The following is a 12694-nucleotide window of genomic DNA, read 5'->3' as shown; positions in this document are numbered from 1 at the left end:
TAAAACCTCAAATAAATCTTTAATAAAAAATAAATTAGATTTGGACCAAGAAAAAAAAAGGGTGTGTGTGTTTGGGGGACGGGGAACCAAACCAAACCTAGATACATTCAGCTTTATCATAGAGATTTATATATAATATATATTTTTTTTATATATTTATATAATCTGAGCACTATAAAATGTCTTTCGTATAAATGCTTTTCCTTTTTTTGTCTGTTTCCGATAATCTGATGCAGCTTTTTGCAATTCAGTGGGAAGCCAAGCCCTGGTTCCAAGAGGCCTCCTGTACCTTTTTAAAGTGTAGCAGGAAGAAATTCAACAGGTGCTGTTTCCTTCCTCCTCAGTGCTTCTTCAGGGAAACTACTTAGTGTGGTTTATTTTCTCTCTCTTCCTGATGCACAAGAGCCCTTTCCACATTGGTACTGGCCAGTATCCTCCCCTGTGGTTGGTCCACAGTGACAGATTTTGGCTCATCCACCATCCGGCCTACCAGAAAGACAAGACGTTGCCAACTTTTTCTTCCAGAAAGGCTCCTGTGTCATTTGTCGGTTTTTTGTATCTTTGTTTTAGGTCTTGTTGTAATTTATGTGGAGACTGTTCCGTTTGACTGTGTATGTTTGTAATGTTTTATTTACCATATAGGACTACAGTCGTACCTCGGAAGTCGAACAGAACCTGTTCCGGAAATCAGTTCAACTTCCAAAACGTTTGACAGCCAAAGCACGACTTCTGATTGGCTGCAGGAAGATGTTCGGCTTCCAAAAGAACGTTTGCAAAACGTCCGAGAACTAGGCTGTTCGAAAACAAATGTACGACTGTACTTTTGTTATGTTGCAGTTAAGCATTTTTTCCTATGTTGTAAGCTGCCTTGAGCATAAGTTTAATAGAATCACAGAGTTGTAGAGTTGGAAGTTTGAAATGCAGCAAAAAATAAAAATAAAATGTATGTGCGAATGCAGGGCCAGATTTAGGTTTGATGAGGCCCTAAGCTCCTGAAGGTAATGGGGCCCTTTATATGTCCAGCTGTCCTTTGTCAACAACAAATTGTCACTGTTTTTTGTGTTGAATATATGGTAATTTATGAACCTAATAGGTATCTAAAGCCACCTGCACATAACAAAATATGTATTTTATCAAAGTAATTGTTGAAATACAATTAAGAAGAAGTATATTAATATTTTGGAAATGTACATCCAGTGTTTTTTTCCTTTACATTTTTTGGGGGGGCCCAAGAGAGTGGGGCCCTAAGCTATAGCTTGTTTAGCTTATACGTAAATCCAACACTATGCACATGTATGTATGTATGTATGTATGTATGTATGTATGTATGTATGTATGTTTAAAATGGTTGCATGGGAAGCTGGAATCCGAGAGATGGACCATACTTTTCCTTGTATAAGCCTAGGGTTTTTTTTACTAAAAAATAATGCTAAAAGGGGGGGTAGTCTTATACATGGGGGCAATCTCCCCCCCCCTTTCTTAATTTTGAGGCCCCAGAAATAGGGGGCGTCTTATACACAGGGGGTGGCGTGTTATACACGGAAAAATACAGTACTTCCCCCATCATGACACAGCTGTTGCTGCAGGAGGAACGACATGGGTAGAAGCCTCCTCACCTGTTGAATTTCTGTCATTTAAAAAAGGCACCAGAGCCCTGGCAAAAGACTCAAGGTGACAACGCCTGGGCCTAAGAGGAGGAGCTGGTGTGGGCAGCAAATCCAGCACCAGGTGTCAACTGTGGGATTTAGGATATTCTATCAATCTAGAACAGGCATCCCCAAACTTCGGTCCTCCAGATGTTTTGGACTACAATTCCCGTCTTCCCCAACCACTGATCCTGTTAGCTAGGGATCATGGGAGTTGTAGGCCAAAACATCTGGAGGGCCGCAGTTTGGGGATGCCTGATCTAGAATAATAGAATTGCAGCGTTGGAAGGGAGCCCAAGGGTCATCTAGTCCAACAACTAGTCCTGTGCAGGAGCTCATCTCAAAAATAAGTTGGCAACCCTTCACAGAAGCTGCCCTCGGAGGGATGGGGCTGGGCAGAGAGAAACACAAAAGTGTGTTGATTTGAGCTGCAAATAAGGGGAGGCAATGTATTCCTGTTTCTAGAGATGAGGTTTTCCAACTGTTTCACTGAGACCTGCACCTGTGCTTTTAGCAGCCGTGTCATCTGCAGACATCATCAAGCCGCTTTTTTTAAAAAAATAAAATCTCTATGCTGTAAGAGGACTTCCAAATTTTTGCAGGCAAAGCTCCTCTTGGAAACATGACAGCAGGCCGGGCTGGGTTTTCTGGTCAGTTGGCAACACCGCCCGGGCTAGGAAGGAGGAAGGAAACCTCTGAGTGCTAAGGTTGCCACCTTCAGCAAAAGCCAAAGCCTGGCCTGCTCACATGCCTTTTAGGGACACCTAAACAAAAACAAAAACCCACTGTGCTTCTCTCTAGGGATGGAGAGGAGCAGAATTGATGTCGATGACAGAGGAGCAAGGGCAGGCGGAAAAAGTTGGCAACCTCAAGAACTGCGCGGAAAACCCAGCTGCAACTTGCGAGTTGGGAAGCTGGCTTGGAGAAGCGCAGCCTGATCAGTCTTTCCACAGAAGCGTTTGCCCTATGGCGTCTTTCCTCAAAACTGAGGGAATCCAGGGAACTTCAATTCTGGACCGAGGGAGTTTTGGGCTGGTTGCTTGACCACTTCCATCACCACTGGGCATGCTGGTTGCGGGCAGCTGTAGTCCAGTGACCTCTGGGAGTCCGCAGGTCCCCTCCTTCCTACTGTAAATCGGGAAACAAGAGGCAAGATCGTAGAAACCGTCTTGATCGGCTGCTAACCAGCCTTCCCCACAATCCAAAATAGCACCAATACTGTACATTTTCAGAAGGAAAAAGAAACGCATATTTTTCGCTTCCCTAAGGAAATACTAGAGCAAAGCCAATATGGCTGGGAGGTGTCAGACTCAGTGCTGCCCTCTGGAAGGGAGCACGTGGAACTGCAAGGGCTCCGAGTTCCAGTCCACCCACCAGCCTTTTTTTGCCGCAGTTGCTGGGGTTTACTGGCTGGGGTGGTGTACATCGGGTCGAGAGCTCCCTCCCCATCTGGGCTTTGTCACTTGAGGCAGGTTCGCAGGCCTTGGGGACTGAACCCACCACAGAACCCCACATAATGTCTCGCGCATTTCCAAAGGGCTTCTGCAAGGAATTGAACCCAGCAATGGCAATGGCAGCTTGTCCATGCACGGCCCATAGCGCTGTGTCCAAAAACAAGCTGAAGTTGGAGCTGTGCAGACAGTTTTGGCCTCCTTTTAGCTGGCTGTAAAATGAGCGTCTCAGGGTGTGTGGGTGTGTGAATGGGATTGGGGGTGGCTGCTTGGAGGGAACCAAAATTTTCGTGGTGTGTCTTCAGGGAGGGAGGGAGGGAGGGAGGAGGCCGAGCAGGGTGCAAAAGTACCCCTTGGAGTCCCTTAAAAGCCAAGGCCACCAAAGTCATCTGTGCGTCCCATTCTCTGCCAGAACATCGTGCGTGCCATTGCAATTTGTCTCCCCTCTTCCTGGCCTCCGTGAAAGGGGACAGCTTAAAAGGAAATCCAGGAAGTACGATGAGTCTGTAGCTATTTTTGGGGGGGATAGGTTTCTTGAGGCAGCCAGAGCCTTCTCTGGAAATACTGGGGTACAGTATAAAATACTCCTCCTGGAGAGAGCAGAGGAGAGGATGCTGATGGGAATTTCTCGGTCCTCGAGTTCGAATCCCATTTGGTCGTTCAATGCCTTTGCCGCAATCCCTCTCCAGCAGATGGGTTGTGGGGGTTTTTTGCGGATGACGGGGGCTCCCGTAGTCCGCGAAATATATTCGCTCGTCCCCCGGTTCAAGTAAAGGTGCGAGGAGTCCAGGATCCCGCCCGCTTCCCGGCGCTATCGGCTCGGTCCGGCGTGGCGCCTCTCCAAGGCGTGGGTACATGAGGCACAACAGACGGCTTTGTAGTAGGAGTAGACGCAGAGGCGGGCCTGCACGATCACCGGGCAGTTGTGGTATTTGTCCCTGCAGTTCTCATCTGCCGACCAAAGAGAAAAAGCAACATGAAAAACCCCCAAAGTGCTGGAGGAGTGTCTCCAACTTGACGAACCGAGCCTGAGAATGTCCCCCACCCCATTAACTCTCTCGACAGATGGGGAAATACGACTCTGTTCATTGGGATAAATTCTCGGCTCACATCTTCAGTGACCTCATAACCACAGCTTCCGGAATAATTTAAAGCAACTATCTGACGTTTAGAAGACATCTGAAGGCAGGCCTTTTTTAGGGAAGTTTTTAATGACTGGTGTTTTAATGTATTTTTTAATCTTTGTTGGAAACTGCCCAGAGTAGCTACAACCCCATATTCTATACAAGATCTCAAAGCAGCTGTTTTATTACAGAACAAATTCAGGAACAGACTGGAAAGAGAAGTTGCTGAATTGGAACTCATTACCAAGCTTAAAACCATGGAGCCACCTGGGATGAATAAAGACATTGGATTCTTATCATGATCAAGCTTTCTTTAGCGCCTCAGCCCTTGCTTCCCCCCCCCAGGACCATTTGCAGTCATCAGCAGTTGTTAACAGCCATCTACAGGTTTACCACTCCCATCAGCCCATCACCCATTCCCACCCACCCCCACCACCCTCTGTATATATATATAAGGGTCTGACACTTCTGTTTCCAGTGTATCTGACGAAGTGTGCATGCACACGAAAGCTCATACCAAAATAAAAACTTAGTTGGTCTTTAAGGTGCTACTGAAGGAATTTTTTTATTTTGCTTCGACTCAGACCAACACGGCTACCTACCTGTAACTACAACCCCATAGTCGCCTTTGACTGGACTTAACCTTCCAAGGGTCCTTTACCTTAACCTACCACCACGTCATACAGTAGGAACTGGAGGTAGAAAAAATATCTCTGCAAATAAACAACCTTGCAGAAATGCACCCCTTGGGCATGTGGAGTTTTTTGGCCTGCCTGTCCGTCCTCCCCCCATTTTTGGCTGTAGGGAGGAGGAGGGGGCCGGGTGGGTTACCGAGGTCGAGGAGGCACGGCTGGACATTGCAGGGCCGTTTCTTGATGGGCTTGAGATCTGGCGGACAGAGGTTGCTCAGGGTTTTGTTTTGGGTCAGACACTGGACCTCTCTCACTTGGACGCCCCCAACGCAGGACCTGGAACACTGAAAGGACAAAGGGGAAATGGAACAATTGTGGGAAATGGATATAAAATTTACAGCACGTTACGGTTTAAGAGAAAATTATATGGAAATGATATATCGGTGGTATCTAACACCGAGTAAACTGGCAAAAATGTTTACATCTAAATCAGGGGTCAGCAAACTTTTTCAGCAGGGGGCCAGTCCACTGTCCCTCAGACCATGTGGGGGGCCGGACTATATTTTGAAAGAGAAAAAAAATGAACGAATTCCTATGCCCCGCAAATAACTCAGAGATGCATTTTAAATAAAAGGGCACATTCTATTCATGTGAAAACACGCCGATTCCTGGACTGTCCGCAGGCTGGATTTAGAAGGCGATTGGGCCGGATCCGGCCCCTGGGCCTTAGTTCGCCTATTCATGATCTAAATCAGGCATAGGCAACCTTGGCTCTCCAGATGTTTTGGAACTACAACTCCCATGATCCCTAGTTAACAGGGCCAGTGGCCATGGATCATGAGAGTTGTAGTTCCAAAACATCTGGAGAGCCAAGGTTGCCTATGCCTGATCTAAATCAAACAAGTGTTGGAAATGTAAAGAGAAAGAAGGTTATTTTTATCATATGTGATGGTCTTGTAGTAAGGTTATGATATACAATGAATAGAAAAGGATGTTCGAAATAACTTTTGTAAAAAAACATACACAAAAGCTTTTCTTTTGGGAATTATAGGGACAGAACTACCTAAATTGTATGGAAATTCATTCATGTATGCTACTACAGCAGCAAGAATGCTACTCGCCCAAAAGTGGAAAGAAGCAGAAGTCCCAGCAAAGAAAGAATGGATACAAAAACTTATGGAATATTCATAAATGGCGAAACTTACCGGAAGAATAAGAAATCAAGATAACAAACTTTTTATAAAAGAGTGGAAATGGTTTATTGAATATTTACAGATAAATTGCAAACAGATAAAAACATTAGCAGGATTATTGCAATAACCTGCAGTTTCACAAGAGTATATATTTAAAGTAGATAATTAAATGAGCAAATCAAATGAATTTGGATATGCAGAAGCTACTAAGAATAAAAAAAATTAAGGGACTGCAGAAAGGGGAGGAAAAGAAGTCTAATTTTGAGATGTTAAATTGTTTTTAAAACTAATAAAATGTATGAACTTGAAAAGTAAAAAGAAAAACTTAAAAAGAAAAAAGAAACGACTAGGCGGAAAGGGGGTGATGGAGCTGCCAGGGTAGCCTCTCACCTGGGGTGGGGGTGGGGGTTTGAGGGTGTTCCAGGGTGGATAAAAATCAATGGTGTGTGTGTGTGTGTGTGTGTGTGTGTGTGTGTGTGTGTGTGTGTATATATATATATATATATATATATATATATATAATATTTAAAATTTAATTCGGATTTTTTTTTAAAATCGGATTTTTAAAATAAAATGCTTTTGTAGGAAAAATCTTTCTAAAGATAGTTTTCTGTTTAAGTTACATTATAGTCCAAAGGCTATCCATCAGGAAATAAGGATTTGTTTTAAGTTTTCATGTGTACTAAAAAATGTTTAACCACATCAGTTAACAAACATGGATACATATGCTATAATGTTATTGTTTTAGTTAAATAAATTGTTATTAAGGAAATTACTATTTTTCTCCTTCCAATAAGGTACAGCAGAAAAGTTGCCCAAATATAAACAGTCAACTTATTAAACCTCACAATAATTTCATAATTATCTGTCTATGTATTTCTGTATAGTATTTCTGTATACTATAACCAAATCAGTAAATTTTGTTATGACTGCAAAAACTACTCTGAAGATTTATTATTCCAAAAATGAAACCTTCATCTGGTTGTAAATATTAAGATTATACCAGGAATAATAATAATAATAATAATAATAATAATATATTTATATCCCACCCATCTGGCTGGGTTTCCCCAGCCACTCTGGGTGGTTTCCAACAGAATATTACCGTAAAATGCAATATTCTTTCTGTAAAAAAAAAAAAATTAACATTTGATGTTAGCCGCTCTGAGCCCAGTTTTGGCCGGGGAGGGCGAGGTAGAAATAAAAATTATTACTATTTATAATTAATATTAAATCAAGATTCACTGAGTGGTTCAAATCGTGATTTAAATCAAATCCCCCCTGGGGTTTTCCCTGCTGCAAACCCCTTCCCCGTTTTGCCCGTTCCAGCAAAATGGATTTCTCTGAATCAGTACGTGTGGAATCGGTACCACCACCCCCAACCGCGTCAGACCCTCGCCTCGCCCCTCACTCACGGAGCTCCAGGCGGTCGAGAACCAGCGGGCCTCGCAAGACGTGCCCATGCAGGGCTGCAGAGAGGGCGGCTTCTCCAGGTGGGCGCAGTCCGAGGCCTCCGTCACGTTGAACTCTGCACCCAGCTTGCTGATGCAGATGAGGTCGCGGCGCTGGGTTCCCGTGCTGCAGTCTGACGAGCACTGGGTGGGGGGGCAAAGAGGCAGAGGGATCAGGGCCGGATTTAGGTTTGATGAGGCCCTACGCTACTGAAGGTAAAGGTAAAGGTAAAGGGACCCCTGACCGTTATGTCCAGTCGCGGACGACTCTGGGATTGCGGCGCTCATCTCGCTTTATTGGCCGAGGAAGCCAGCGTACAGCTTCCAGGTCATGTGGCCAGCATGACTAAGCCGCTTATGGCAAACCAGAGCAGCGCACGGAAACACTGTTTACCTTCCTGCCGGAGTGATACCTATTTATCTACTTGCACTTTGACATGCTTTCAAACTGCTAGGTTGGCAGGAGCAGGGACCGAGCAACGGGAGCTCACTCCATCATGGGGATTCGAACCGCCGACCTTCTGATCGGCAAGCCCTAGGCTCTGTGGTTTAACCCACAGCGCCACCCGTAATGGGTGCCTTTTATATGTTATATGTCCAGCTGTCCTTTGTCAACAACAATTCTTTTTGCGTTGAATATAGGAGCGTCTCCACCCCCATCGTTCTGCCTGGACACTGAGGTCCCGTGCCGAGGGCCTTCTGGTGGTTCCCTCGCTGCGAGAAGCCAAGTTACCGGGAACCAGGCAGAGGGCCTTCTTGGTAGTGGCACCCGCCCTGTGGAACACCCTCCCACCAGATATCAAAGAGAAAAACAACTACCAGACTTTTAGAAGACATCTGAAGGCAGCCCTGTTTAGGGAAGCTTTTAATGTTTAATAGACTATTGTATTTTAATATTTTGTTGGAAGTCGCCCAGAGTGGCTGGGGAAACTCAGCCAGATGGGCGGGGTATAAATAATAAATTGTTGTTGTTGTTAGCTGTATGGTAATTTATGGACCTGACAGGTATCTAAAGCCATTTGCACGTGTTGCCATGCAACCAGTCCATGCAGAATGTAGGCACCCTATTTATAGAAAGGAGCAAACTAGTGATATTTTAGGGAGCAGGCTAGCAGATAGGGCCCATGACTTACATCATAGGAGCCTACACAAAACAAAACACTCTTGCTGTATGTAGGTTTTATTTTATTTGTTTTTAATCTTGTATTTTGGAAGCGTACATCCAGGTTTTTTCTTCCTTTTGGGTTTTTTCTTCCTTTTGGGGGACCCAGGTGGCGCTGTGGTTAAACCACTGAGCCTAGGGCTTGCTGATCAGAAGGTCGGTGGTTCGAATCCCTGTGACGGGGTGAGCTCCCATTGCTCGGTCCCAGCTCCTGCCAACCTAGCAGTTCGAAAGCACGTCAAAATGCAAGTAGATAAATAGGTACCACTACAGCGGGAAGGTAAACGGCGTTTCCATGTGCTGCTCTGGTTTGCCAGAAGCGGCTTAGTCATGCTGGCCACATGACCTGGAAGCTATACGCCGGCTCCCTCGGCCAATAATGCGAGATGAGCGCGCAACCCCAGAGTCGGTCACGACTGGACCTAATGGTCAAGGGTCCCTTTACCTTTAAGAGAGCAGGGCCCTAAGCTATAGCTTGTTTAGCTTATACATAAATCCAGCACTGGGGGCGGGGCAGGGGGGGCGAGGCTCGCTGAGAAAGCCCTGCTCAGAGTAGGACCACAGAAACGAAGGAGCCCAAGTTAGGCCCCACCTGCACGTTCAAAGCAGGATCATGCCGCTTTAAACAGCCATGGCTACACAACCAACCAAACTCCACACACAGGGTCCCGGGAACTTTTGTTTGTTATGGGAGATCCCCCTTTTCCCTCCATCAGAGCTACAATTCCCAGAATTCCCTGCAGAGGAGGATGGATTGTTAAACCACTCTGGGAACCGTAGCTCTGGGAGGAGGGCAGGGGGACTCCCAGCACCCTGAACAAACTACAATTCCCAGAATTCTTTGGGGGAAGCCGTAGTTGTTTAAAGTGCTATGGTAGTGTCTTAAATGTGGTGGGAACTGGGATTTATGCCTGTCAACCCACATTTGTAGAATGTTGACGTTTGTTCTAATCTGTTTTTAGTCTATCAATAATTTTAATTTTCTTTTAATAAAAACACACATTTTGAATAGTTGCTTTTAACTGTTTTCTTGCTGATTAATCTATTGTTGTATTCTTTTTTTTGTAAACTACTTTGAGGTGTTGTTGTTTTACAGTCAAGCAGTGTATAAATTTTATGAAATAAAGAAAAAGAAATAAAACTAATGGTACTGAAATTTGTTAGGAGTAAACCCCTTCCAAAAAAACCCCCTCACAGAGCTACAGTCCTCAGTGGTTTAGCAGTCAACCCAGGGAATTCTGGGAAATCTGGGTCTGTGAGGAAGGGCAATAGGGAGTCTCCTCTTAACAACTCTCAACACCCTTAGCAAACATGTCGGCTGATTCCTGCCTTGCAGCGGGTTGGACTAGATGCCCCTTATGGGTCCCCTTCCAACTCTTAGGATTTGAGGTCTGAAATCCCTTCAGCCTTTGGGGCTCCCTGCAAGCAGCAAGGAATCCTGGGATCTGTAGTTTTGTGAGGGAGCCAGGACTCCTCCTGTTAGTCGCCAGTCGCTTGTTCGCAAAAACTACCATTCCCAGGATGCCTTAAGGTGGGCACCCCCAAACTCGACCCTCCAGCGGTTTCGGGACTACAACTCCCATCATCCCTGACCACTGGTCCTGTTAGCCAGGGACGATTGGAGTTGTAGTCCCAAAACATCTGGAGGGCAGAGTTTGGGGGTGCCCGGCTTAAGCTTCTGCAAACTGGGTTCAAACAATGCAGGCGAGGAGACCGGGGCGGGAGGAGGCGTGGCGCTCACCGGACTCCATGGCCCAGTGTACCACCGGGTGACCCTCTGGCACGGACCGCCATTGCATGCCCTCATGTCGGCTGGTTTGGTGCCGGCGCAGTTCTCCTCTACCTGCCCGTTGGCAGCGCTCGAAAGGCAGACCACCGAGCGTCGCTGGATCCCCGTCCCACACTCTGCAGAGCACTGGAGAGGAGAAAGAGGGAGAGAGGGAATGTGAGAGAATTTCAGATGCTTTATCATACAACTGGCTCTTCTTATCATTCCCCTCCTCAATACCCCAGCAGCCCGAGAGGCAGCTATTTCTTTGTATATAATTTTTATCAGTTGTTCTGCTTTTCCAATTTAAAACACTCCTTTTTACACCCTTAAAATATCCACGATATTTTATCCTCCTTCTCTTTTCCAGGGTTCACTTTACACAGTGCTCTTTATTTTCTGAAAAAATGTTTAGGGGTACTCTCGTTTTGACTCAAGAAAACCACCATTTTATAGTTCAAATCGGGGAAAATAAATATGGTAAATGGACAAAAGTACAAAGATTTACAAAATGTTTAGGGGTATGCGTACCCCCAGAAAAAAGCACTGATTTTACATATCATAAATCCCTGCATTTCATACAGAAACTATACCATTCAGTATTCCATTATTACATCCATCCTAACTTTATTTACACTGTTGAATTTATCTCAATGCTCGCAGCGTTTTCAGCCGTACAGTTATTTCCCATATATTCAATGAACGTTTTCCAATCTTCTCTAAACGCATGTTTTTCTTGTTCCCTTATTCTATGTTAAGTCTGCAAACTGCACATATTCTGTCAACTTAAGTTGCCGCTCTTCTTGGATTTTTACCTTGCTTGTTTTCCATTTTTGGGCTAAAAAAAACAAAACAGGCTGCAGTAGTAGTAGCACCACACATAAATAACCGTTTTTGACACCTGGGAAGAAAGGCTGCCATTTCTAGCTCATCTTCCACAAACCATTCATATCTCACTTGCAGCAATCCCTGGGGTTTCGTTCAAAAAAGTGCCTTGGAGTTAACTGAATGTCACACGAGTGAACTGAAGTGCATTGTACGGCTATTTATTTGAAGTATCGGGGAGCAGTTTGCACGGCCAGAAACGGAAGCAAGGCAGGAGGGTAGCAGCATAGGAGGAAACACTTTTGCACAGGTTTGAAGGAGCATCTCCACCCCCATCGTTCTGCCCGGACACTGAGGTCCAGCACTGAGGGCCTTCTGGCGGTTCCCTCGTTGCAAGAAGCCAAGTTGCAGGGAACTAGGCAGAGGGCCTTCTCGGTAGTGGCACCCACCCTGTGGAACACCCTCCAATCAGAGGCCAGAGAGATAAACAATTACCAGACTTTTAGAAGACATCTGAAGGCAGCCCTGTTTAGGGAGGCTTTTAATGTTTAATAGATTACTGTATTTTATTTTTCTGTTGGAAGCCGCCCAGAGTGGCTGGGGAAACCCAGCCTGATGGGCGGGGTATAAATAATAAATAATAATAATAATTATTATTATTATATCTAGCTCTGGGAGGTATGGGGAATTTCAAGCTGGGGAAGAGAGACAAGGAAGACCCACGGGTTTTAAAAAAGGAGAGAGGAGGTACCGTGTTGCTCCAGTCGCTGTAGAACCAGGTGCGCACGCAAGGCCCCATGTCGCAAGTTTCGCTGGTCTTCGGCCGATGGTTCCCCGGGCAGTCGCTGTCGCGGAGCAAGTCGCCCTGGTTACTGACGCAGCGGACGTGGCGTGTCCGATGTCCGGTGCCACAGAGGACCGAGCACTAGACAGGGGGAAGGAGGAGACAGGCTATCGTGCATTCTGTTTCGACATCCAATGGTGCCAAACGCCGGAAGGTTTAGGACAAACAGAAGAGAGATAATACAGTGCCCGGTTAAACTGCGGAACTCCCTGCCGCAGGAGGCAGTGATGGCCAATGACTTTAGAAGAGGACGAGGCCAATTCATAGAGAATAACAAGGCCAGGCACCCCCAAACTTCGGCCCTCCAGATGTTTTGGACTCCAATTCCCATCTTCCCTGACCACTGGTCCTGTTAGCTAGGGATCATGGGAGTTGTAGGCCAAAACATCTGGAGGGCCGCAGTTTGGGGATGCCTGAACAAGGCCATCAATGGCTACTAGCCAAGTCTCCGTGGTTGGAGGCAGAAATACTGCTGAGTTCCAGCTGCTGGAAACCAGAGGAGGGAGAGGGGAGAGGGCTCTTGCGCCCGAGTCCTGAATGTGGGCTTCCTATTGGGGCATCTGGTTGGCCCCTGTGAGAACTGGATGCTGGACTAGAT

At 45.8% G+C, this 12694-nt stretch overlaps 1 protein-coding gene across 2 annotated transcripts in view; it reads right to left on the bottom strand.

Annotated features, from left to right (window-relative positions):
- The window catches only part of ADAMTSL4 (ADAMTS like 4), a 68275-nt gene continuing 55581 nt past the window's right edge, over nt 1-12694 (bottom strand). For both annotated transcript variants that reach the window (XM_060269916.2, XM_060269917.2), the window contains 5 exons: nt 12004-12177; nt 10401-10574; nt 7462-7641; nt 5053-5197; nt 1-4048 (listed from right to left, as the gene is read on the bottom strand). In XM_060269916.2, the coding sequence (XP_060125899.2) occupies nt 3909-4048; nt 5053-5197; nt 7462-7641; nt 10401-10574; nt 12004-12177 (813 nt within the window). In that variant the 3' untranslated portion in view covers nt 1-3908. The remainder of the gene's footprint in view (nt 4049-5052; nt 5198-7461; nt 7642-10400; nt 10575-12003; nt 12178-12694) is intronic.

This window comes from Zootoca vivipara, chromosome 16, assembly GCF_965207765.1.
Source record: "Zootoca vivipara chromosome 16, rZooViv2.hap1.1, whole genome shotgun sequence".
Classification (NCBI taxonomy): Eukaryota; Metazoa; Chordata; class Lepidosauria; order Squamata; family Lacertidae; genus Zootoca; species Zootoca vivipara.
This window is presented reverse-complemented; position numbering and strand designations above follow the sequence as displayed.